Source organism: Primulina tabacum, unplaced genomic scaffold (genome assembly GCF_025594145.1).
Source record: "Primulina tabacum isolate GXHZ01 unplaced genomic scaffold, ASM2559414v2 Contig436, whole genome shotgun sequence".
Taxonomy (NCBI): domain Eukaryota; kingdom Viridiplantae; phylum Streptophyta; class Magnoliopsida; order Lamiales; family Gesneriaceae; genus Primulina; species Primulina tabacum.
In genome coordinates, this window is record NW_027459748.1 from 32,436 (window position 1) to 59,966 (window position 27,531).

Here is a 27,531-nt window from a genome sequence, read left to right on the forward strand (position 1 = left end):
AAGAACGTGTTTTTAATTTTTCAAAACATTTTTTATTCAGAATATGTTTTTTCCTAAATAACTGCAATCATTATGTTATCGTTTTATTAAATTTTTTGTAATTTATTTTCTGTTGGTAGCGATAAATGCAATTTAAATTATTTCTTAAAATATTTTTTGTTTGTTTTGCCCTTTATTTTGTTGTTTATGATATGCCTAGTTTTGTTGTTTATATGCATATGATTTGGTCTTTATTTGTGACAGTGGTGTATATGATATATGATTAGTGAGTGATCGGGTCTACTGTTGATTAGGGTTAAGGAATTGTTTCATATTGCAAAAAAGTGAGCAAAAATAAATTTACAGAATTTGTCACTTTCGATATTAACTTTGTTTTTTTACATTTAAATGCTTTAGCTGTAGCCGTCCCCTCTCTTACCTTTTGACTTCTCCTTGTAAGAATGTTCACATGGAAATGACACTGTCCTCTAAATATGGCATAACCATTTGCAGAACATTTAAATCCCCACTGTCGTAAAAGTTATTTCATTTGTACACTACTTAAATTTTGATTTTATTGTCCTTATATTTTACTTTGAATCTTATCAACTATAAATAGCTTAAATTCAAACCCGAAGATTTCTGCTAGGTACCCTCTGGACCGGAGAAGAAACAATAAATTTTTGTGGATTTGTAGATATTGTCATTTTTTTGGATGAATGATCTTATTAATTAATCTAATGCATCTTGAACTTACTTTTTACATTTCAGTCTGCATGATCAATCAAGAACCAATAGTGTGAGGCCCGAGGCCGAAGAGAGCGGGGGGTCATCACCGGTGCTATGAGGTTGCTCGGACAATGAGCGGCTCCTGGGAGGCTTCTAGGCGGAGGGAACATGAATGAACTGATCTTACATCGGAAGGAGAGGGATTGAGAAACTGTTCAGGTATGAGACTGTACAGTTGAGGAGGGCTTAAAAGATTTGAATGGTACTACTCATATCAAGAATGTGCATCTTCTTTTCGGTAGCTCATCACTTAAGAACTCCAAAGTTAAGTGTGCTTGACTTGGGGCAATTTTGGGATGGGTGACCCTCTGGGAAGTTTCCTAGGGTACGTGTGAGTGAGGACATAAGCACGCTGGAAAGACTCGTCTTTGTATAGTGAGGACAATCGTCGAATCTGGGGCGTTATTGTCACGCTCCGAACCTGGGAGAGCGGCATCGGCGTTGTTTTCAAATAAAATTCAAAAACAACAAACCTCATAGTATAGAATTTAACCAAAAACCAGTTTATTATTTCATGACGAAATTTGTTCTTACATCCCAAAGTACAAAACATAACCAAATACATCAGCGGAAGCTAAAACTTATCATCATAGAGACAACAAAAATCAAATAATAGTAGCACTTCTAAATGTCTCCTTTTTCATCAGCCCAAGATTATGTATGCTCTTCCTTTTCAAGTTCCTTTTCATTCTTATCTGAGGAGGGAAATAATGGATGAGTGTTTTGGAAAACACTCAGCAAGTGGGGGATGATCGATTACCACAAGTACATATAAATATAATTTAAAACCCATATTGCAAACTGATTTTCAAAACGTAGTATATCATATCAGATCAGAATCGGAATCTAAATGCGAAACAGAGATTATCAGACAGTTCAGAACAGAACAAATCAGAACAAACGAAAACACTGTTAATCATCTCGTTTTCCATGGTCAAATTATCCCCCATATGTTAGTCCTCTAAGGGGTGAGGCCAAAACACAGTTTTATACCCACTGATGGGGGCCATACAGAACACAATTTTATACCCACTGATGGGGCCATAACACAATTTTATACCCACTGATGGGGGCCATATAGAATTTACAATCGTCGTTCTATATCCCACTCGAATCATAACAGTGCAACACAGAATCAGATGTATCAAACAACACTTATCAGGATTTTTGAATGAATTCAGCGGAATCAAAGAACATCAGAAATAGAAGGAACATATCGTTCATCGATCGAGATTTTATAAAATATATAATAGCATTTTTCGAAAATGATTTGACACACATACACGCATGTCATGAAATACTTATACAAAGTTTAAGTTACAAAGAAATACATAGCAAAAGCCCACTTACCTCGATCTCAGCTTGATATAGTGGAAACTATTATTGATCATCTTCTATCATCAACTTCATGTCATAACCTAAGAATTATATTTCATAAAAGAATTCCTTAAATATCCTCAAGTACAAAATACCCGAATTTAAAAATGAGTTACAATTTTAAATATTACTAGTTTCACATTAACATTGAAATTAAGATAAATCATTAATGGAAAATTAAAATAGTGAGTCATTCATTCTGTTCATTTTTTATTTTCATCATTTCATTTTATTATTATTGTTGTTAGATATGAGAAATTAAATTTGAAGAATGTTTTAAATATTTGCACTTTTTAATATGACCTAGATTTTGATCCGATTTATATTTATAAAAATATATATTTTAAGTATAAAATTTAATATTTTTTTAATCAAATCAAATTAATAAGATTCATTTATGTCTTTTTTTTTTTTGACGGATAAAATCAAATGTAGCTTTTCATTGTAAAATATACCTAATATAAATATAAAATTACTAAAACGTTTTAGTATTATGATTGTATTTGAAGTAAATTACTAAAATATACCTAAGCGAAACAATATTTTTCATATATCTTAAAAGCAAATGATGGGTGGACAAAGATACATTCTATACTATTCTTGATTTTTTTTTTAAATTTCTTTTCGTTTTCCATTTGTTCTCTAACTACTAATATGACTAACTAATTTAAGAATATATACATATAAGTTAATAAAATCTTAAATATATATAAAATAACCCAAATAAGTATAAATATTATGTATAGATTAAATTTATTAAATTTAAAAAAATATATTTTAATTCAATAAATAAAATTAGTATTTTAGTCTATTTTTCAAATAAAATTAAATCTTTAAATTTATTAATATATTCGGGTCGGGTTGGGAATCCCGTCGGGTATATCCTATATTCCCGATCCCTTTCCCGATTCTGAGCGGGTGGGGAAAAATCCCGACCATTCGGGTTGGGAAAATTTCGGGTCGGGCCCGGGTCGAAAGTCGGGAAGGGTCGGGAATTTTCTGATTTTTGCCAGCCCTAATCACAGTTACAGTTGGTATCAGAGCCGACCTCTCCTAGTACGGTGTGGTTCGAGGATGAACCAAGCGGAAGCTGGTGGGCATGTGAGGCCTAGGGCCGAAGAGGGCGGGGGGTGATCGCCGGTGCTATGAGGTTGCACGGACAATGAGCGGCTCCTGACAGGCTTCTAGGCGGAAGGAACATGAATGAACCGATCTTACATCGGAAGGAGAGGGATTCCGAAACTGTTCAGGTATGAGACTGTGCAGTTGAGGAGGGCTTAAAAGATTTGATTGGTACTACTCATATCAAGAATGTGTATCTTTTTTTCGGTAGCTCATCACATAATAACTCCAAAGTTAAGCATGCTTGACTTGAGGCAATTTTGGGATGGGTGACCCCTGGGAAGTTTTCTATGGTGCGTGTGAGTGAGGACATAAGCACGCTGTAAAGACTCGTCTTGGTACAGTGAGGACAGTATTCGAATCTGGGGCGTTACAAATAGTGCAACCAATCTCAATATGATGAAGCAAGAAGTGAATGGAGCGAATTCGTCTACTCTTATGTAGGTGCTTAAATAGATCCTGTGCGTTGTGCTAAATCTTTGGTTTGTCATTGTGCATGTTAGGATATACTTGTGGATACACACATTTGGCTTTTTGTATATATTTTTGGATAATACTGGTGTATTTGTGGATATATACTCGTGGATTGGTAGATAAACTTGTGGATTCGTGGATTTTCATCATTTTTAGATGGATAATTTATGAATCAAATGAATATTTTAAGTTATATGTGTGTGTGTATGGTGGTATTATTGTATATTACTTAAATTATTTTTATAAAGTGAAAAATATGTTTTTACTTCACTACTTTATTAAATTAGTGCGGTGATGATCAAGAATTACTTCGTTAAATTAAAATTGTGTTGCAATAAAATATGATTATTTAATTCAACAATAAACTAAATGATGAAGTAATAAAAAACAAAATAATTCGTCATATTAAAATTTTGTCGAAGTCAAAGAAAGAATTTACTTCACCACAACTCAATAATTGTGAAGTCGTTCTTTATTAAATACTTCATTATAATACAAAAAAAAATGCAGTCTTTTAAATTGACTACTTCGTCAATAAATGTAAATTGTGAAGTAACAAAATACCAAATATTTCAACAAATAACAACTATGGCGAAGGTATAAAATATATTTACTTCATCATAGTTTCATAACAACGAAGTCATTCGCATCAATTACTTCACCAAAATACAAAACCTGTGAAATTACACAAAACATTTACTGCGTCAATCATTGTAAACTATGAAGTTATATATGAGCTATTATTGTTGCACTTTAAGAAATCGATGAAATAAAATACGTTGTTTTACTTTGGTATCGGTCTAATTCCGGACCGGTTTTCCTTCATTGAACCGGCCAAAGACTTCGCTAATTTCTTGGATACGACTACGGTTAGAATGCATAGAAAAATGGTACCCTATTACTTCACGTTCGTCTACTTCAGCAATTATCTACCTATGACATCATTGAACATGCGAAATAATCAATGAAATTATACTAGTCATCAGACAAGGACAATATAGGATACACATTACAGAAATTTAATAAAGAACTATTTAATAACTAAAGTTAAATTTGTAATTAACTTTTATTAGTATAATGAGATTTGTCATTATCACAATGGATCTGATGATGGAAAGATAACCTTTTAGTATGGTAACTCATTTAATTTCGTATTTTAGTCCATTAACTCGTCAAAATTAGATTTTGGTGCAATAAATTTAATTTACAACTATTTTCCTATAAATTGCTGATGCGACACTAGACAAGTAAGAAATTTCAGTGTTACATCAATAATTCTGGTGCCATAACAACACTTCGATAAAATAGGATTAAGAGAAAAAACTAATCAAATTTACTACGTGCTAAAACTAAACTTTGAATACTTAATGGACCAATTATTAAACACAAAATGAGACAACTCAGTTGATAAAAATATTATTTTCCCATCTAATCGATATGTCTGAAAAAATATTAAGACTTTGACGAAAAATAGACTCAAAATAAAAATGCCTCACATAACATAACATATTCCAAAATCCTCATAACGACCTTTGGATCTCAACATCCTCATTTTAATTTTGACACCATTATTTTATTATGTTATTACAGAGAAAGGTTACACATAGTTTGAATTTTGTGTGAAATAATTATATCTACGTACATAATTTCATACACCGACCCAACTAGAATTTTATAGCCGTACACATCCTGAAATGAAACCTGTGCGGTGCCTATGAGTCCATATTCATACGGTGTTGTGCGAATAATAACAATTTTACGTGGAACAAGAAATACCCACAATTTCTCCGCACAAAAAGCTCGGATATTGCATCTATAAATAAACCCACAATCCCAACACACTCCCATATTCAAACCAGATACGACTTTTGTACCAAAACAACTTATTTTGATTATTAAAATAAGTAGAAAAATTCTCAGTTTTCTTTCAGACTAAATACACAATATGGCAGCTGCAGCAACGGGGATGCAAATGATCTGTGGAGCTGGTTTTAATTCAAGAACAGTTGGTTTGAACCAGTTTGTACCTTTGAAGAGCGCGTCACTTTTTAATAGGGATTTAAAGTTCAGAATTCGAAGCATGGCTGAGGTATATATATAATGTGAAACTATTGAATGATTGTGGTTAAATAACAAAAAAAGTGATCCGCAGATCTTATAGTACTACTTATGCAAAGTTTATGATGTACATTTTTTAAGTAAATAATATATATTAATTAATAATATTGGAGTTTATTAATTCTTGATTCAACAGGATGGTGATGATGTCACTGGAGAGAAAGAAAAAGCAGCAGTTCCAATTCCTCCTAAGTTGTTTTCAACACCTCCTGCACCGCCGCAACCCGAGGTTAATTCAAATCCAAACAATATTTCTTGTTGTTACAATTAATACGATACATAATACATTCATTATTCATATATTCACATGTGAGCTCAATCTACGTGCATGCAGGAAAGCACCAAGATTACAAACATAATGGCCTTTGACGGGCCTGGCCCGGAGAGGATCAACGGTCGTCTAGCCATGATCGGATTCGTGTCAGCCATCGCAGTAGAATTAACCAGAGGACAGGATATCTTCTCGCAAATACAAAACGGAGGGATCCCGTGGTTTCTCGGGACGACTGTTTTGCTATCCGTGGCATCACTTGTGCCGTTGTTTAAAGGAGTGAGCGCGGATTCGAAATCGCGGGGATTGATGACATCTGATGCAGAGCTTTGGAATGGAAGGCTTGCAATGGTAGGATTGATAGCTTTGGCTTACACCGAGTATGTCAAGGGTGGGACTCTTGTCTGAATGTTTTGTGTATGATAGTGTTAATATCGTGTGGTGTGTAGACTGTAAACAATGATGTATATTTGAATAATATAAGTGAGAATGTTTGATTAAATAATTTTCAGTTTTTTTTTAATATTTGAACAGTAATTACTAAATTTTTATCTAACAAAAGACGTTGATATAATTTTTTTATTCTACTAAAAAAATAAAAAAATAAAGAAACATAATTATTTAATCAAGCAAAAGATGGAAATCACATGCTTTTTGATTACTTTTGTTGTTCATATTATTATAATTGTTATTATTATTTTTTTTATTTTTTGCATTTTTTATTATTACTATTACCATCCTCATTAATATTATATTTAGATTTTATAATGTTAATGAACAAGTGTTTTTAATTTTTCAAACATTTTTTTTATGCAGAATATGTTTTTCCTAAATAATTGCAATCATTATGATATCGTTTTATTAATTTTTTTGTTATTTATTTTTGTGTTGAGTGCTAATGTCAACATGTTAATTGGTTTAGTAACAATAATATTTAGATATCAGTAGAAATGAGTTAATTAAATTAAAAATATCAACTTATTAGTTATTACACAAAAAATAAATTTGGCGATTTACACTACCCTAGCGAAAGTAGGAAACTTAAGGAATGTATTTTTTGAATTTTCTGAAAAAATGCTACTTCCTCAATCTTATTGATTTAGGTTTGTGTATTTTCACATATATTAAAAAATAATTTTTATAAAAATTTTATTTGACCCTTATTTAACTAATGTTTTAATTGGATTGAAAAATTATTGAAAAACAAATTAAATAGGGATATACCCCTTCCAAGAATGAACGAGATTCCAAAACTGTGCTGGTACGAGACTGTACAGTTGAGTATAGTTTAAAATATTTGTTAAATACTATGCATATCATCAAGATACATCTTATTTTCATGACATCATCACATAAGAACTTCAAATATAATAATGTTTGACTTGAGATAATTCTGGGAGTGAGGACATAAGCATACTGGAAAAAACCTTGTTGATAAAATGTGTATAGTTCATCACATAAGATCTCCAAAATTAAAAATATTTGATTTAAGGCAATTTTGGGATAAGTAATCTTCGTGATCGTGTGAATGAAGACATAAATACGTTAAAAATATTCAAGTTAATAGAGTAACGACAAGAGGAACATGTCTATCCCAACAAGAGGACAAATGATGCTGCACGAAATTCGGGTGATCAATCAATCCGGGTGAACACGCTATTATGAGAGAATATCTGCTACTTTAATTTTGCGTCCATCCTAGTAAAAATCGGGGTCGGCACCTATGTCACGAAATGAGGTTAGAGGTGTCGGAAGATACCCGGAGAAAAATCCTCCAGCACTCAAGTTAGCAAACACCTCAAGATATGTACTCACAAAAGCTAGAGATTTTTGGAGCATAAAATGAGATAATGTGAATGAATCTCTAAAATGGAGATATAGTTCATATTTATAGACTTTCATGATGGGTCATGGGCTTGAATATCATGGGCTCTCTATTGAACCTATTTTCCTTGATTAATGGCCCATACCAATCTTTATAACCTTAATCAATTTAATTATGCCAAACTAATATTCACAAAAATAAATAATTTTCTAGACTAACACCCATCATAAAAAAAATCAATTGTACACTAGAAATAAACATATTGTAAAGGATAGTGGGTGGGACGTACCTTCAACTTGGAGCTCTAGTTGTAGTGTTGTGAAAATGAGAATGATTCATCGACACTTGCAAGTTCAGTGTCAAACCCCGGGGTTTTTTGATGATTTATTCGATCCTAAGAGTTTGTTGGCCCGCGGTATCCCTTTTCTTGCTCTAATTGTCTTCTTGCACATCATTGATGTTTGCTATTTTTAGCTTTTTCGTTTGATTTATGGACTTTTGATGCTTCATTGCCCCTTATTTTTCTTGTAGGGTTGCGCATGAACTTGGCCACCCTTCAAGCTCGCGAAGGCACTATGGGGAGGCCTCCTTCTATCGGAGAGAAGAAAAGAATTGATGAGCGGCGCTACCCTCCCGCTCCTCGATCTTCTATCCCTACCTTGGGGTCATACTCCCAATCTGGTCGTAGAGGAGGGTCTAATTCTCAGAGTCGCCAAGGGCCTAATCCAATGTCGACTGACAATCGTGCTCCTGGAGCTGATGTTGATAAAAGAAAGGACCAGTGTACTAGAGGACACGACGATGGAAAGAGGAAGGGTGAAGTGGCCACCCCGCCAAACTTTAAGAAAGGTCGCGGAGATCCGATATCGTCTTCTCGAGGCCCTCGGAAGAACTCTCTATTCTTGGAAGGAGTTAATGCTAAAGAGAGAATGGGGTCTTTTTGGGATACAGATGATCCTGATATGGGATGGAGAAAGGGGAGGGAGATGATATGTGACTATGACATGGCCCATCTGGTCCCTCAAACACCCGCTGCTCTATCCCACTCTTTGGCCTTGATAGGTTGCCAGGTGCTTTTCTCGTCCCTCAGTGCCTTGTTTGTAGGGATGTTTATGTGATATAACCAATTGTTTCTTGCTTCTTAGGCTGTGTCTCTGGCCTGTGCTTACCAGGCTCGAGAGGAGAGAGGTCGATCTGAGGAGGCTCGATTTCGCCGAGAGATTTCCCAACTAAAGGAAGAAAATGAACGCCTTTGATCGGAGAACATGAAGTTCCAAGATGATCTTTCTTGCTTGAAAAATAAATGTGAAGAAAAGATCAGAGATGACGAGGAATTGCGTAAAGAGCTTGGTTCCCTCTATGATAAGCACCATACCGAGGTAAAGACTGGCGGGATGTTCTTGGCATCTAAGACAGGGAAGTCTTTTGTTACGGGTGTTGAGGAGAAAGCACTAGCAGCCTTTCGTGCTTCTCCGGCTTATGCTGACGAGGTTTACACTCACGCTTTTGGTCTCCATGATGACGTGGTGCGAGACTGTCGTCGCCAGCTTTGTTTGACTGGCTTGGTTCCTGAGGAGGTGGTTATGAAGATTTCACCTCACGTGCCAGAGTTGGATGACAGCGCTCAGGTTGACCCTCTGCCAGAGTTTCCCCCAGCGGGGGACGCTGACTGTGAGGTCATTGGTGCACTGCACTTGCTCCCTGCTGACGAAGTTATCGAGGATGGATGATTTTCGCCTTTTCGTGAGCTATGTTTTTTCATCATTTTTTTTATGAGTAGTACGAGTTGTTGCTTTGCCACTAGACTTGGCTGACCTTTATTCTGAGATCGCCTTTTTGCGCAACTATTTTATTCAGTCGTGGTTTATTTTGATTACTATGTCACATGGGCGTTATTTTATGTTTTCTATCGGTCGTACTTTATGCTTGTTGCTTAGTTGAAAATGAATTTAGGCATAATTAAGCCTTTATGGTCTCGACAGGAAGTCCTTACCCTAGTGATGAGGTGTAGGTATCCCGGGACTCTATTTCGGTGACCTCTTACACCGTCTGAGCACTTTCCCACTGGACTGGTCAAGCCTCTTATGTTTGGGTGGCTCTCTGTGACATCTTGGGTCTTGTGACGACTTTTGCGCGTGTTACAATTTGTTTTTTTTTTTTGGGTACATGTGCTTTAATTAAATAAAATGATAAGATGCTAAATGCAAGGAAAAACTCTTAAATTTATTGATAAGGTAACTGAGGAAACAACATCCTGCCACTGATGGTTCTTTAAGTAAAAACAAATAGAAACACGCAGTCTATCATAAAATTTCTTTAAGCTCACAATGTTCCATGTTCTTGGTAAGTTCTTCCCATCTGGCTGCTGAAGACGATATGCTCCTACTTTGATTATCTCGATCACTTTGTATGGGCCTTCCCATTTCGGATCAAGTTTACCTACCTGCCGCAAGATTTCTGCCCTCCTCAAGACTAAATCCCCTACTTGAAATGACCTATGCTTAACCTTGTTATTGTACACTCTGGCCATTTGCGCTCTGCACCTTTCTGCATTAAGTGATGCCTCTTCCCTAAGCTCGTCCACGAGATCCAAAGATAGCCTCATTGCTTTTTCAATATCTGCTAGAGTATAATTCTGGACTCTCATGGAAGGTTCTCCTATCTCTGCGGGAGCCACTGCTTCAGCCCCATAAACCAAGTTGAAGGGTGATTCTCCGGTAGAGGTGCGTGACGAAGTCCTATAAGCCCAGAGGGCACTCGCCAGCTCATCCACCAATTTGCCTTTGGCTACGCCTAATCGGGTTTTGAGGTGCTGCAAGATAGTACGATTTGTAACTTCAGTTTGTCCATTTGCTTGGGGGTTTCCTACGGAAGTGAAGAATTGCTTGATGGAAAACCCCTTACACCACTTTCTTAACTTAGAACCTGAGAATTGTGTTCCATTATCCGAGACGAAGGCTTGTGGTATTCCAAAGCTACATATTATATTCTTCCACACAAAGTTTATTATGTCTCTTTCAGCTATCTTAGCTAGAGGTTCAGCTTCTACCCACTTCGTGAAGTAATCGACTGCAACGAGAAGGAACTTTCTCTGCCCAGAAGCTATTGGAAATGGTCCTACGAAATCCATTCCCCATTGCGCGAAAGGCAAGGGGCTCTCCAAGGGTTGTAAGAGCGTAGCTGGCTGGTGATTGATATTTGCGTGCTCTTGGCATGCATGACAGTGTCTTACCAACTTTTCTGCGTCACGCCTCATTGTAGGCCAGAAATATCCTTGTCGCAGAGCTTTTCCAGCCAATGCCCTTCCTCCTAAATGATTCCCACAGACTCCTTCGTGAATCTCTCGAAGTACGTAATTAGCATTACTGGGAGCAAGGCACTTTAGGTACGGTAAGGAGTAGCCTCTCTTGTATAACTCATTATCTATTATTGTAAATTGAGCGGCTCTTATCCGAAGCTTTCAGGCTGTAGAGGGATCTTGTGGTAAGCGTCCTTGCATCAGAAAACTGATGATTTCATCTTTCCAGCTCGGTTCACCCTCCCTAGCGCACAGAATGTCAAGAATTGGTCCATCCACCTCTTCCTTTGTAATTGCTAGAAATGTGACCCATCTACTGTCAATATTTGCCATAGAACTCGCCATCTTGGCTAGCCTATCTGCTACTTCATTCTGGGCCCTGGGTACCTGCTTTACCTCATAGTTTTCTTGAAGCGAGAGCAACTCATTAACCCGGAGCACATATTTGGCCATCTTCTCCTCCTTAGCCACATAAGTCCCTTGAAGTTGGTTAACCACAAGCTGGGAGTCACTGTGCGCTATCAACCTTCTTGCTCCCGCGGCTAAAGCTAGCTTTAATCCTGCTATAATAGCCTCGTATTCTGCTTCGTTATTTGATGTCGAAAATTGAAGCCTTATGGAATACTGAAACTTGTCTCCCTGAGGATTTTCTAATAATACCCCAGCTCCGCATCCTGATGCGGTGGAAGATCCATCAACAAAAAGTGTCCAAGTGGGGCTGGAACATTCTGCACCCATTATATCCATTTCCACTATGAAATCTGCCAGAGCCTGGACCTTGACCGCTGGGCGCGGTTGGTACTCCAAGCCGTACTCGCTCAACTCCACCGCTCATTTGACCATCCTACCGGATGCCTCAGGGCTGGAGAGTACCTTCTTCAAGGGATGGTTGGTAAACACTACTACCTGATGTGATTGGAGGTAAGGACGCAGTTTCCTTCCTGCAGTGACTAGCGCCAGGGCCAGTTTTTCGATATTGGTGTACCGAAGTTCTGCTCCCTGCAATGTTTTGCTCACGTAATATACTGGCTTATGTTCGCGCCCTTTCTCTAAGGGTAGTACTGCGCTGACTGCTTCGGCTGAGACTGCTAGATAAAGGAACAACATATCTCCTTCACACGGTTTTACAAGTAAAGATGGTGTGGTCAAGTACTTTTTCAAGTTGTTGAAGGCTCGCTGACACTCGTCGGTCCATTTGAATCTACTTCTTTGTCTAAGCACTTTGAAGAATGGCAGGCCTTTATCTGCCGACCGAGAGATGAATCAATTAAGAGCGGCGATCCGTCCTGTTAACTCTTGTATTCCTTTCAATGTCTTCGGAGGAGACATGTTCAAAACTGCATTGATCTTCTCGGGATTAGCTTCTATCCCTCTAACTGAGACCATATAACCTAGGAATTTCCCTCCTCCGACCCCGAAAGTGCACTTTTCGGGGTTTAACTTCATTTTATACTTTCTCAGAATTCCAAAGCATTCTTTGAGATCTTCGGTGTGGGTCGAAGCCCGTACGCTCTTGACAAGCATGTCATCTATATACACTTCCATGTTGCGCCCGATTGTTTTTTCAAACATCTTGTTTACCAATTGTTGGTAAGTTGCCCCCGCGTTCTTTAATCCGAACGGCATAACCTCGAAGCAGTAAATCCCTCGATAAGTTATAAAGCTTGTTTTTTCCTGATCTTCAAGTGCTAGCCGAATCTGATTGTAGCCTTGATATGCATCCAAGAAGCTGAGCATGTCGCATCCGGCGGTGGAGTCGACCAATGAATCAATCCTTGGCAACGGGAAAGGATCCTTAGGGCACGCTTTATTCAGATCAGTGAAATCTATGCACAAACGCCACTTGTTTCCCGGTTTCGGAACGAGCACGACATTTGACAACCACTCTAAGTACATGACTGGGCAGATATACTTGGTTGCTAATAGCTTATCTACTTCTTCACTGATATGTTTGCTCTTCTCGAGACCGAACGTTCTTTTCTTTTGCTTAATTGGTTTTATCTTTGAATCTGCTTTGAGATTGTGGAGCGCAAACTTCTGGGGTATTCCGGGCAATGCCTCATCCTCCCAGGCAAACACATCTGCGTTATTCCTTAGAAAAGCTGCCAGGGCTTCTTCTAAATTAGTTGGTAAACCTGTTCCAACCTTGACCTTGCTCCCATAATTTCCTGGTATTACTTCTATACTCTTTAGTATTTCTGCCGCTTTAAGTCTCTCGTCTCTTCCTGATTCACTCTCAACAACATGAACCTCGCTGTTGTCCGGATGATGCTCCAACTTCTGCTTACTTCTGTGTGATGAGTTTTTTGGGGCGGCCTGCCTCTTTTGGTGACTTGTTGTCTTCTGCAAGGTAATGGCATGACATTCTCTCGCTAATCGGCTATCACCGGTGGCCTCCCCTATTCCTTCGGGTGTGGGGAACTTAAGTTTCATGTGATACGTAGAGCCTATCGCCTGAAACAAATTTAAGCTAGGTCGTCCCAAACTAATGTTGTATGCTGATGGAGACTTCACTACGAGAAACTTTACCATCTTTGTGGTCCTTAGTGGATAAGACCCCAAGGAAAGGGGAAGGGTAACCTCTCCCAATGCCTCAACTACCTCCCCTGCAAATCCAACCAGAGGGGTGTTTACTGGGGCTAGTAGGGCATTGTCAATTCCTAGTTTTACAAAGGCGCTATAAAAAATTATGTCTGCAGAACTTCCCTGAATCCACTAGTATCTTTTTCACCCAGAAATTGGAAATGGTGGTGGAGATGACTAGGGCGTCATTGTGTTCCCCGCGAGGGAGCTCCAGGTCACTATCACCGAACACCATATCTCCCTTTGACTGGACTACCTTGAGTACGGTGTGTTGTTTGGTACTAATCGCAGATGGAAGTTCCTACAATGCTGCGCGAATCAAGGTTTTTCTCGCCCTGTTTGAATCCCCACAAGCCGGGCCTCCAGAAATTACTGCGATGATTCCTCCAGTAGGCAGGTTCTCCTCTATCCTTACGGGTCATTTCCCTTGGTCGTCATGTCCTCTCAGAGGATTGGGCTTGTGCTGGGACTACGGGCGCTTATTGTCCTGCTGATTTCGTGACTTATCCACGAAACTGCCCATGTATCCTCGCTTGATGAGTTTCTCTATTTCTGCTCGCAGGACAAAACAGTCTTCTGTGGCATGACCTTTGTCCTTGTGAAAACGACAGTATTTGTCAGATTGCTGTCTTTTCGAGTTCTCTTTCATAGGGCGAGGGGGATGCAAAAGACATTGCTTCTCAGCTACCACTAATATGTCTGTCAAGCGTGAGTTTAGCGGGATATGCTGAAGATGAGGGCTTTGAGTTACCCGTCTTTCTTCTTTCTTGATTCCGAATTTCTCATCCTCTTTCTTTCTTTTCATAAGATAACGAGGTTCTACAGCTTCTTCGATGCGAATGTACTTTTCTACTCTTTCAAGTAATTCTTCCAAAGTATTCGGGGGTTTTCCCGCTATTGACTCTTTGAATCTCCGATGACGGAGGTTCTGCTGCATGATTCCTGCTAGTAAATCGTGATTGACATGCGGGACCTCATGAATGACCTGAGTAAATCGTTGTACGAACTCTCTCAGGCTCTCTCCCTCTTTCTGGACTATGGTGAACAAATAAAATGTTGTTTTAGGATACTTCCTATTAATGGAGAATTGTTGAAGAAAGCGTCTGGTGAGTTCCTCCAGGCTGCCTACTGTCCCCGGGGGTAGCTTGTTGAACCAAGTAAGGGCTTGTCCTGATAGGGTAGTTCGAAAGATTTTACAGTAAGCAGCGTCGCTGATATCATAAAGGTCTGGCTTTGCATAAAATTTGTCGAGGTGATCTTGTGGATCCCCTTCTCCTTTATACTCAGGCATGTTTGCTATCTTTAATCAAACCGGTAGCATCTCCGCTAGAACAGCTGTTGTGAAAGGGCTACGCCGTGCTGGTAAAATTGCCAATCCACCCTCTTCTCCTTTCTTGGCGTGGAGTTTCTGATAGGAAAGAGGTGCATGGCTGTGAGCCTCGTCATCTTGAAGTGCAGTCCACTTCTTTAGGTTTGTCGGTGGCACGTCGTTGGTCCCGACTACCTCTCTTTCTTGCGGGATTCTCTCTGAATGATATGAATGGGCTCCTTCGCCATGCGCTCCCCTGTTCTTGCTGTCCTGCTGCCGAGTCGCGAGGTATTGCGCCACGGCTTCGGCTACAGCCCGAGATGCTGGTTCCTCCATCAATGCCTTCAGAACCTCGGACGTGATCAGGAACTCCTCGTGATGCGGTCGAGCTGGAGGAGGGCGTCGATGCTCCTCTTGGGCATCATGGGTCGTACGCGATCGTGTTTGCATTCTAAGTGATCAGGTGGCGGGTTTCCCACAGACGGCGCCAAACTGATGCTGCACGAAATTCGGGTGAACACGCTATTATGAGAGAATATCCGCTACTTTTGCGTCCATCCTAGTAAATATCGGGGTCGCCACCTATGTCACGAAATGAGGTTAGAGGTGTCGGAAGATACCCGGCGAAAAATCCTCCAGCACTCAAGTTAGCAAACACCTCAAGATATGTACTCACAAAAGCTAGAGATTTTTGGAGCATAAAATGAGATAATGTGAATGAATCTCTACAATGGTGATATAGTTCATATTTATAGACTTCCATGATGGGTCATGGGCTTGAATATCATGGGCTCTCTATTGAGCCTATTTTCCTTGATTAATGGCCCATACCAATCTTTATAACCTTAATCAATTTAATTATGTCAAACTAATATTCACAAAAATAAATAATTTTCTAGACTAACACCCATCATAAAAAAAATCAATTGTACACTAGAAATAAACATATTGTAAAGATCCGAGACAAAAAAAAAAACACGTCTACCCAACAAGTGGAAAAAAAGCAATCAATTGGGCACCATAAATTACTATAGTTGCATGACAAAATGGAAAATGGTTTAAATATTTTATTTTTCAAAATCTTTATAAATATTTAATAAGGTGAAACAACATAAAAATATCATAATTTATACATATAACAATTTAATTAAATTCTATTAATCCTACTCAAACGATTAGATCTTCTTATTCTGAATATGGTGAACTCAGTAGCAAAATTATTAATTACCAAAAAAAATTAAATTTCATTTATAATTTTTCAGTATTCCGAAAAAGGTAAACGATTTGCTACCTTTCACCTAGGACCTAGCTGCCTATTCCGCCGCCTAAACAACTTTTTTAAATTAATTTTTATAATATTTAGTGATATTATATATAAATATCTCTAATTTTTTTAATTTTTATTTTTATTTTAAGATATTAAATCACTGATTTATATAGGTGGAGATAACATGACTTAATAAAAAAATAAGATGCAGTTTTTTACTTTATAATATTAAATCATTGTTTAAATTAATTCAATATTATCATTGTGAACTTCCACTTTTTCGGATGCAAAATCGTCTTCGTGAAGTTTTTTCACTCTAGGTCGCATATGAAGATGAAGTTAGATTTACTAGGACAAACTAACAAATAACATTTCTTGTTAGACTTAGTTTAGAGCCTATAAAACATTACATTTCATTTTTTAATTGGATTTTTAAAATAAATTAAACGCCAATTTTTTTTTTAAAAAATAAAAGCCCTAACTGCCTAAAGCCGCCTAGGATCGCCTAGCACCGCCTAGGCGACAAGCCGACAAGCACTTTTTCTAGGCGATCGGTTGCCGCCTACTGTGCCTAGGCCGATTTTTAGAGCAATATAATTTTCCAAAGGACTAGAAATTTGTGTCCTTGCGCATCCTTTAGCTTGAATGAATTTTCTCGAAACCTTGAAAAGAAAACATGTGTGGTGCCTATAAAATCCAGGTAGGGATGTAATTGAGTCGAACTATTGAATGTTTTAGTTTGACTCATTTATAATCTATCTGAGCTCGAACTTTATTTAATGAATATATTCATGACTCATAAGCTTATTTGAGATTTTATCGAGTCTAAACAAACTTAATAAATATAAATTATAAATTTAAATATTTATTGAATTCATTAAAAATTAAATTATATATTTAGAGGAAAATATAATTTCTTATTAAAATTAATAATGTTATTCTAATAAAAAACTTTAATCGATTTTTCTATATTTTTCATAAGTAAAATGTAAATAAATAAATCAAATATCAAAACTACTATTTTTTTTATTTATGAACTGACTCATGAGCCTACCAACGAACATGTTCATGAGCTAACGAGCTGTATTGTAAAGTTTGAACTTGGTTCTTTTATCTTAACAAGTATCATAAAATGACTTTTTATCGATTCGAGTTTCGAATAACTCACAAGCGGCTTGGTTCATATATGTTTTAAAATGACTGTTTACCATTGGACTTGAAATTTCTTGATTTTGAATTTTTCTTACTTTCATTGACTTTAGACGATCCCAAATAATTATTTAAGCGTAAATTAAATTTCTAATATTTTTATTTAGCTTAAATTTAAGGCTTTCGATTTAATTTCCTATTTATTAATTTGTTAAAGCGTTTAATTCCCGAATTAAATCAAACTTTAATATTTTAATCTCAAACTTTTATCATGAACTTTTCTTACCTAAATTACCCTCGTGAACCATGAACCGACCCCCGTGGACTATGGTTCGACCCCTTATCAATTCAACACCAAGATCACGAATCCTAGCTAGTTCTCCTCGAGTCATCTCTCGTTTTCTTCGAACCACCCCCGAGCCACTTCGAGCCAACCCCTGACCATACCACCAGGGACCCTACTGACTATCCTCAATCAATTTAACCAGCCCCTAGCCCACGCCACAAATCCAGCACGAGCCGCAGCCGATAATGCACACTAGGACTCCTAACTCCCCGAGGACCCTTCGACCGAGCCACCACCCGAGCCCAAACCCTCATGAACCTCACTGGACCACCCTCATACCTAGCCTGGACCCCCTGGTCAAGCCGTGACTCACTCGCACAGATGCTGCCGCCCTCAATTTGCATGGGAAAAGTCCTATCTCGCATGGACTCTTCCCTAGCCACTGTGCATGAGTCCTGGCCATGCTAGGACTCTTCCTCACACCTAACCACATCCATCCCAAGCCCTGGTCGAGCCGCACGCCATGCTTCCTCCTTGCCGAAACCCTAGTACACACATCATGCAGTTTTCGTTCAAGCCTGGGTTACCAACGGTCCAGCCCTTGTGCAGCCTTGCCTAGGCTCCTAAACCCTCTGAAATTCATCCCTTTCTATTGAACTAGGATATCAGCCCCTTTATGCATCATATACATGAGTTTTATATCATCAAAACACGAGTTATTTGCATGTATGCCCATACAAACGAAAATAAAACTTGTGCCACATATTTTTCATGCAAGGTTAATCAAATATACATAATATGGTGTGAAAGATTTTTGAAAGAAAGTTAAGACGTGTCTTTGCATTTATTACGCAAGAAAACGAGTTGGCGATGCGAAAAAAGACGATGTTGAAAAACCCTAGGCTGAATTCCCCTAAAAACCGTGGCTTTTTTCCTTCAAATATCTTCGTGTGTGCGTGTTTTTTGGGGAGGGGAGAGTCCTAGTATGTGTAGGGGGGTGAGGGGCGAGAGTTTCATGACTTTGGGGTAGAGTTTTAGGCTTATTTATTAATTAAAAGCAATGGTGTAAGCTTAGACCCATTAATTTAGTATAATAGGCCCATTAAGCCCATTAAGTAATATTTAAAATATTTTGTTTAGGAAAATTTGTGAAAATATTAGCCGAGTTCTCAAAAGTCCCTATTTTCGTCGAAAATCGAATGCCGTTTAAAAATACGACTCAGCGTATAAAAACACCTCAAAACAATTATTTTTTGAAAATATCATATAACATATACCATATTTTAAATATTTAAAAATAAATTTTTAATAAAAATATTTTCTCTTATATGGTCCCCGGTCTCTGTTACTCGATCGCATATAGAATAACCATTAAAACACAAGTTTATTCATTTTAACATTAAACCCTATTTTTAAACATGTAATCATGCATATCATAATTAATTCATGCCATTAAAACCGTTTAATTAGTCATTTTCTATTTTCCTTAGATTTACATGCAGTTGGACTACGTCATCGTATTTTGGACCTTACATCGGCAGTGCCAAAGATAAGAATCCTCTAATGGCGGATGTGTATTTATATGGAGTGATTGAAGAAATATGGGAATTAGACTATCATCAATTTCAAGTTCCTCTTTTTAGGTGTGCGTGGGTTTCAAACGACAAAGGAGTAATCAACAATGATGAATGTGGCTTTATCTTGGTCAATATGAACAAACGAGGGCACAAAAATTATGAATTTATCCTTGCAAGTCAAGTCAATCAAGTCTTTTATATTGACGACCCATTAAAAATGACGGTCTATTGTGCTCCCAGTGCCAAATAGATGTAATGAGAGAGATGATGATGGTTGGACTAGTATTCTAGAGTCTCGACCAATTGATGATGTTGATCCTCATTGTATTCTTGTTCATGAAAGATACTTTAGATTAGAAAACGAGGATGTCTGGGAAATGAACAAGAAACAATGATGATTTTTACTTATGGCATGTTTATTTAGGTACAAGAAAAGATATGTTATCCGCTTTAAAAAATTATATTATGCACTTTTATCTTGTTTTTTTATTGTTATTATTTATGTAATGTTTATAAATATATTTGTCTTATTGTTATTATTTATGTCACGTTTATATTTTTGTTATTATTATTATTATTATTATGGATAATTTTTCTAAAGACACAAATACTTTAAGTTTTATCTTGATTTTGTGTTTGCAATTGGCATTTATGTTGCTTGGACAATGGTTTAGTTTAGAATAATTGTATGAAAATTCTAAATTGTAGAAGAAGGGGAAACCTCAACTATTTGCTCTTTCGGATGTTCCTGGTCAGCTGACAAGTTCAAGGATATTCAAGGTTATTGAAAAAACATTACTCATGGCATGCAAGTATATCTACTCGCATGCTGTTAGATTGATGAATGAATTGGAGACCATATACTTAGAGTTTGAGGGAGCTATGTTTGGACGTCCTAAAAACATATGATTTCTAAAAGAAGATATCTTACGTTTTATGGAGATGAGAGAGATAGGCGCTAGACAAATTTTGATTTACATGGGTATGTTATATCTAACTTATTGTGTTTTTTGCATATTTATTATTTTATGTGGAACTTGTCTATACTTTGAAACATTTATAACCAAGTTATGTAATATTTGAGTGCAGTCACCTCTACAAATATTTGAGAGAAGAAGACATGGCTGATTATATTTCATTTGTGGATCCCGAAAGCATACCTATATGCCCAATTGGCAAAGATGGTCGTGACTTATCACGACATATTATTGACCAGTTGGAAGCAGTGTGTAGAGACATCATCTGCCTTATCCCATACAACACTGGGTAAGAGTTTAGTTATTTAATGACTTCTACTACATACTAGTCAATGTCATATTTTCATTTTTGCAGGTACCATTGGATCTTGACTATCATCAATGAAGATAAAATTATGATATATTTATTGGACTGTACGGCTAACAGAAACCGAGACGATGCATGGAAAACTATAATGACCAAATAAGTAGTAGATTAGGTAGATTTTGAATGCATTCACTTATAAATATGAAAAAAAAAAATTTTTTACTTTTTAAAATGAAGTGAGGTTAAAATATACAATTCCTGGAAGGGTATTTCTCAAAGATCGTGTTCTAAACAATCGCCAGTATGAGTTGTGCCTATGTATGAAGACATGAATGAATTGTTCTTATTATTTGGATTGTGATTATTGCATTAACTTTTCAATTTCATTATATATAGGATAATCTAAAACAAAATGGTTCTGTTGAATATGGATATTGTGTGATGAGGTACATGAAAGAGATAGTTGAATCTGAAAATCTACAGTTGGAGAGGACGGTAAGTTTCTTCTTTATGATATGCTCTAGTTTCTTATTGAGATAAACTGCTGCCATTGAGATATGTGCACATGAAATCTATATAATTATTAATTCGGGAATTTATGCTATTAAAATTAATGGTTGGGATAATTTGTTTCCATTGGGATATATATGCATATGGTAATATGTATATTATGATAATTGATATGTTGTTTTGCCCTTTATTTTTTTGTTTATGATATGCTTAGTTTTGTTGTTTATATGGATATGATTTGGTCTTTATTTGTGATAATGGTGTGTATGATACATGATTTGTGTGTGATCGGGTCTACTGTTGATTGGGTTAAGGAATTGTTTCATATTGCAGAAAAGTGAGCAAAAATAAGTTTACTGAATTTGTCACTTTCGATATTAACTTTTGTTTTTGTTTTTACATTAAAATGCTTTAGCTGTAGCCGTCCCCTCTCTCACATTTTGACTTCTCCTTGTAAAAATGTTCACATGAAAACGACAATGTCCTCTAAATATGGCATAACCATTTGTAGAACATTTAAATCCCCACACGTTGTAAAAGTTTTTTCATTTGTACACTACTTCAATTTTGATTTTATTGTCCTTATATTTTGCTTTGAATCTTATCAACTTTAAATAGCTTAAATTCAAACCCGAAATTTCTGCTAGGTACCCTCTGGACCGGAGAAGAAACACAAAATTCTTGTGGGTTTGTGGATATTGTCATTTTTTTCGATGAATGATCGTATTAATCTAATGCATCTTGTACTTTTTACATTTCAGTTTGCAGAATCAATCAAGAACCAATATTACAAACAATGTCAAAATGATGAAGTTAGAAGTTAATGGAACGAATTCGTCTACTCTTATGTAGGTGGATCGTGTGCGTTGGGAAAAATCTTTGGTTTGTCATTGTGCTGTTAGGATATACTTGTGGATATACACATTTGGTCTTGTGGATATATTTTAGGGTTACACTTGTGGATTTGTGGATATATTACTTGAGGATTGGTAGATATACTTGTGGATTCGTGTATTTTCATCATTTTTAGATGGATAATTTATGAATCAAATGAATGTATTTTAAGTTATATATGTGTGTGTGTGTTTATAGTGGCATTATTGTATATTACTTAAATTATTTTGATAAAGTGAAAATATGGTTTTACTTCACTATTTTATTAAATTAGTGTGGTGGTGATCAAGAATTACTTCGTTAAATTAAAAATTTGTTGCAATAAAATATGATTATTTAATTCAACACTAAACTAAATGATGAAGTAATAAAAAACAAAATATTTCGTCACTAATTTCTTGGATACGACTTCGGTCTAATTCCTGACCGGCATCGGTCTAATTCCTGACCGGTTTTCCCTCACTGAACCGGCCAAAGACTTCGCTAATTTCTTGGATACGACTTCGGTTAGAATGCGAAGTAAAATGTTACCCTATTACTTCACGTTCGTCTACTTCGACAATTATCTACCTATGATCTCATTGAATATGCGAAGGAAATCAAGGAAATTCTACTAGTGATAAGATAAGGACAATATAGGATACACACTACTGAAATTTAATACAGTACTATTTAATCACTAAAGTTAAATTTGTAATTTTCTTTCATTAGTATAATGAGATTTGTCATTATCACAATGGATCTGATGATGGAAAGATAACTTTTTAGTATGGTAACTCATTTAATTTTCGGATTTTAGTCCATTAACTCGTCAAAATTAGATTTGGGTGCAATAAATTTAATTTACAACTATTTTCCTATAAATTGCTGATGCCACACTAGACGACTAAGAAATTTCAGTGTTACATCAATAATTCTGGTGCCATAACAACACTTCGATAAAATAGGATTAAGAGAAAAAACTAATCAAATTTACTACGTGCTAAAACTAAACTTTGAATACTTAATGGACCAATTATTAAACACAAAATGAGACAACTCAGTTGATAAAAATATTATTTTCCCATCTAATCGATATGTCTGAAAAAATATTAAGACTTTGACGAAAAATAGACTCAAAATAAAAATGCCTCACATAACATAACATATTCCAAAATCCTCATAACGACCTTTGGATCTCAACATCCTCATTTTAATTTTGACACCATTATTTTATTATGTTATTACAGAGAAAGGTTACACATAGTTTGAATTTTGTGTGAAATAATTATATCTACGTACATAATTTCATACACCGACCCAACTAGAATTTTATAGCCGTACACATCCTGAAATGAAACCTGTGCGGTGCCTATGAGTTCATATTCATACGGTGTTGTGCGAATAATAACAATTTTACGTGGAACAAGAAATACCCACAATTTCTCCGCACAAAAAGCTCGGATATTGCATCTATAAATAAACCCACAATCCCAACACACTCCCATATTCAAACCAGATACGACTTTTGTACCAAAACAACTTATTTTGATTATTAAAATAAGTAGAAAAATTCTCAGTTTTCTTTCAGACTAAATACACAATATGGCAGCTGCAGCAACGGGGATGCAAATGATCTGTGGAGCTGGTTTTAATTCAAGAACAGTTGGTTTGAACCAGTTTGTACCTTTGAAGAGCGCGTCACTTTTTAAGAGGGATTTAAAGTTCAGAATTCGAAGCATGGCTGAGGTATATATATAATGTGAAACTATTGAATGATTGTGGTTAAATAACAAAAAAAGTGATCCGCAGATCTTATAGTACTACTTATGCAAAGTTTATGATGTACATTTTTTAAGTAAATAATATATATTAATTAATAATATTGGAGTTTATTAATTCTTGATTCAACAGGATGGTGATGATGTCACTGGAGAGAAAGAAAAAGCAGCAGTTCCAATTCCTCCTAAGTTGTTTTCAACACCTCCTGCACCGCCGCAACCCGAGGTTAATTCAAATCCAAACAATATTTCTTGTTGTTACAATTAATACGATACATAATACATTCATTATTCATATATTCACATGTGAGCTCAATCTACGTGCATGCAGGAAAGCACCAAGATTACAAACATAATGGCCTTTGACGGGCCTGGCCCGGAGAGGATCAACGGTCGTCTAGCCATGATCGGATTCGTGTCAGCCATCGCAGTAGAATTAACCAGAGGACAGGATATCTTCTCGCAAATACAAAACGGAGGGATCCCGTGGTTTCTCGGGACGACTGTTTTGCTATCCGTGGCATCACTTGTGCCGTTGTTTAAAGGAGTGAGCGCGGATTCGAAATCGCGGGGATTGATGACATCTGATGCAGAGCTTTGGAATGGAAGGCTTGCAATGGTAGGATTGATAGCTTTGGCTTACACCGAGTATGTCAAGGGTGGGACTCTTGTCTGAATGTTTTGTGTATGATAGTGTTAATATCGTGTGGTGTGTAGACCGTAAACAATGATGTATATTTGAATAATATAAGTGAGAATGTTTGATTAAATAATTTTCAGTTTTTTTTTAATATTTGAACAGTAATTACTAAATTTTTATCTAACAAAAGACGTTGATATAATTTTTTTATTTTATTAAAAAATCCAAAAATAAAGAAACATAATTTTTTTAATCGAGAAAAAGATGGAAATCACATGCTTTTTTTAATTATTATTATTATTGTTATTGTTATTATTATTATTATTATTATCTTATTTATTTTTTTGCATTCAAAATATTTTTTTATTATTACTATCATCATTATCATTCTCATTAATATTATATTTACATTTTGTAATGTTAATGAAGAACTTGTTTTTAATTTTTCAAAACATTTTTTTATTCCGAATATGTTTTTCCTAAATAATTGCAATCATTATGATATCGTTTTAATAATTTTTTTGTTATTTATTTTTGTGTTGATGCTAATGTCAACATGTTAAAAATGTTTGGCATCACGTGTCAGCAAAATTTGGTTTAGTAATAATAATATTTAGATATCAGTAGAAATGAATTATTTAAATTAAAAATATCAACTTATTAGTTATTACACAAAAAATAAATTTGGCGATTTACACTACCCTAGCGAAAGTAGGAAACTTAAGGAATGTATTTTTTGAATTTTCCGAAAAAATGCTACTTCCTCAATCTCATTGAATTAGGTTTGTGTATTTTCACATATATTAAAAAATAATTTTTATAAAAATTTTATTTGACCCTTATTTAACTAATGTTTTAATTGGATTGAAAAATTATTGAAAAACAAATCAAATAGGGATATACCCCTTCCAAGAATGAACGAGATTCCAAAACTGTGCTGATATGAGACTGTACAGTTGAGTATAGTTTAAAATATTTGTTAAATACTATGCATATCATCAAGATACATCTTATTTTCATGACATCATCACATAAGAACTTCAAATATAATAATGTTTGACTTGAGATAATTCTGGGAGTGAGGATATAAGCATATTGGAAAAACCCGTGTTGATAAAATGTATATAGTTCATCACATAAGATCTCCAAAATTAAAAATATTTGATTTAAGGCAATTTTGGGATAAGTAATCTTCGTGATCGTGTGAGTGAAGACATAAATACGTTAAAAATATTCAAGTTAATAGAGTAACGACAAGAGGAACATGTCTATCCCAACAAGAGGACAAATGATGCTGCACGAAATTCGGGTGATCAATCAATCCGGGTGAACACGCTATTATGAGAGAATATCTGCTACTTTTGCGTCCATCCTAGTAAAAATCGGGATCGCCACCTATGTCACAAAATGAGGTTAGAGGTGTCGGAAGATTCCCTTAGAAAAATCCTCCAGCACTCAAGTTAGCAAACACCTCAAGATATGTACTCATAAAAGCTAGAGATTTTTGGAGCATAAAATGAGATAATGTGAATGAATCTCTAAAATGGAGATATAGTTCATATTTATAGACTTCCATGATGGGTCATGAGCTTGAATATCATGGGCTCTCTATTGAACCTATTTTCCTTGATTAATGGCCCATACCAATCTTTATAACCTTAATCAATTTAATTATGTCAAACTAATATTCACAAAAATAAATAATTTTCTAGACTAACACCCATCATAAAAAAAAATCAATTGTACACTAGAAATAAACATATTGTAAAGGATAGTGGGTGGGACGTACCTTCAACTTGGAGCTCTAGTTGTAGTGTTGTGAAAATGAGAATGATTCATCGACACTTGCAAGTTCAGTGTCAAACCCTGGGGTTTTTTGATGATTTATTCGATCCTAAGAGTTTGTTGGCCCGCGGTATCTTTTTTCTTGCTCTAATTGTCTTCTTGCACATCATTGATGTTTGCTATTTTTAGCTTTTCGTTTGATTTATGGACTTTTGATGCTTCATTGCCCCTTATATTTCTTGTAGGGTTGCGCATGAACTTGGCCACCCTTCAAGCTCGCGAAGACACTATGGGGAGGCCTCCTTCTATCGGAGAGAAGAAAAGAATTGATGATCGGCGCTACGCTCCCGCTCCTCGATCTTCTATCCCTACCTTGGGGTCATACTCCCAATCTGGTCGTGGAGGAGGGTCTAATTCTCAGAGTCGCCAAGGGCCTAATCCAATGTCGACTGACAATCGTGCTCCTGGAGCTGATGTTGATCAAAGAAAGGATCAGTGTACTAGAGGACACGACGATGGAAAGAGGAAGGGTGAAGTGGCCACCCCGCCAAACTTTAAGAAAGGTCGCGGAGATTCGATATCGTCTTCTCGAGGCCCTCGGAAGAACTCTCTATTCTTGGAAGGAGTTAATGCTAAAGAGAGAGTGAGGTCTTTTTGGGATACAGATGATCCTGATATGGGATGGAGAAAGGGGATGGAGATGATATGTGACTATGACATGGCCCATCTGGTCCCTCAAACACCCGCTGCTCTATCCCATTCTCTGGCCTTAATAGGTTTCCAGGTGCTTTTCTCGTCCCTCAGTGCCTTGTCTGTAGGGATGTTTATGTGATATAACCAATTGTTTCTTACTTCTTAGGCTGTGTCTCTGGCCTGTGCTTACCAGGCTCGAGAGGAGAGAGGTCGATCTGAGGAGGCTCGATTTCGCCGAGAGATTTCCCAACTGAAGGAAGAAAATGAACGCCTTTGATCGGAGAACATGCAGTTCCAAGATGATCTTTCTTGCTTGAAAAATAAATGTGAAGAAAAGATCAGAGATGACGAGGAATTGCGTAAAGAGCTTGGTTCTCTCTATGATAAGTACCATACCGAGGTGAAGACTGGCGGGATGTTCTTGGCATCTAAGACAGGGAAGTCTTTTGTTACGGGTGTTGAGGAGAAAGCACTAGCAGTCTTTCGTGCTTCTCCGGCTTATGCTGTCGAGGTTTACACTCACGCTTTTGGTCTCCATGAT

The 27,531-nt window shown here is 36.4% G+C and overlaps 3 protein-coding genes and 1 long non-coding RNA gene across 4 annotated transcripts in view; all 4 read left to right on the top strand.

Annotated features, from left to right (window-relative positions):
* LOC142534249 (uncharacterized) overlaps positions 1–20,895 on the top strand; it is a 52,561-nt gene extending 31,666 nt beyond the window's left edge. Inside the window, exons 2-3 of the long non-coding RNA XR_012816940.1 lie at positions 20,509–20,690; positions 20,757–20,895. This is a non-coding gene — a long non-coding RNA (uncharacterized LOC142534249). The remainder of the gene's footprint in view (positions 1–20,508; positions 20,691–20,756) is intronic.
* On the top strand, positions 5,589–6,635 carry LOC142534248 (early light-induced protein 1, chloroplastic-like). Its single transcript, XM_075641188.1, has 3 exons — positions 5,589–5,830; positions 5,996–6,088; positions 6,194–6,635. The coding sequence occupies exons 1-3, from the start codon at positions 5,687–5,689 to the stop codon at positions 6,536–6,538; spliced, it is 582 nt and encodes a 193-aa protein (XP_075497303.1). The 5' UTR covers positions 5,589–5,686; the 3' UTR covers positions 6,539–6,635.
* On the top strand, positions 8,712–9,967 carry LOC142534251 (uncharacterized). Its single transcript, XM_075641189.1, has 2 exons — positions 8,712–9,025; positions 9,101–9,967. Exon 2 carries the CDS (start codon positions 9,221–9,223, stop codon positions 9,683–9,685), a length of 465 nt encoding a protein of 154 aa, XP_075497304.1. The 5' UTR covers positions 8,712–9,025; positions 9,101–9,220; the 3' UTR covers positions 9,686–9,967.
* Positions 20,896–23,596: 2,701 nt separating the features above from the next.
* On the top strand, positions 23,597–24,613 carry LOC142534247 (early light-induced protein 1, chloroplastic-like). Its single transcript, XM_075641187.1, has 3 exons — positions 23,597–23,840; positions 24,006–24,098; positions 24,204–24,613. Exons 1-3 carry the CDS (start codon positions 23,697–23,699, stop codon positions 24,546–24,548), a joined length of 582 nt encoding a protein of 193 aa, XP_075497302.1. The 5' UTR covers positions 23,597–23,696; the 3' UTR covers positions 24,549–24,613.
* The last annotated feature ends 2,918 nt before the right edge of the window (positions 24,614–27,531 follow it).

What these genes read in the sequence shown, in the direction of transcription:
- LOC142534251 (XM_075641189.1), top strand. Translation starts at nt 9,221, where the DNA reads ATGAAGTTCCAAGATGATCTTTCTTGCTTGAAAAATAAATGTGAAGAA.
- LOC142534248 (XM_075641188.1), top strand. Translation starts at nt 5,687, where the DNA reads ATGGCAGCTGCAGCAACGGGGATGCAAATGATCTGTGGAGCTGGTTTT. An exon ending in GAATTCGAAGCATGGCTGAG is followed by an intron (nt 5,831 to 5,995) that starts GTATATATATAA and finishes TTGATTCAACAG; the next exon opens with GATGGTGATGATGTCACTGG. An exon ending in CTGCACCGCCGCAACCCGAG is followed by an intron (nt 6,089 to 6,193) that starts GTTAATTCAAAT and finishes ACGTGCATGCAG; the next exon opens with GAAAGCACCAAGATTACAAA.
- LOC142534247 (XM_075641187.1), top strand. Translation starts at nt 23,697, where the DNA reads ATGGCAGCTGCAGCAACGGGGATGCAAATGATCTGTGGAGCTGGTTTT. An exon ending in GAATTCGAAGCATGGCTGAG is followed by an intron (nt 23,841 to 24,005) that starts GTATATATATAA and finishes TTGATTCAACAG; the next exon opens with GATGGTGATGATGTCACTGG. An exon ending in CTGCACCGCCGCAACCCGAG is followed by an intron (nt 24,099 to 24,203) that starts GTTAATTCAAAT and finishes ACGTGCATGCAG; the next exon opens with GAAAGCACCAAGATTACAAA.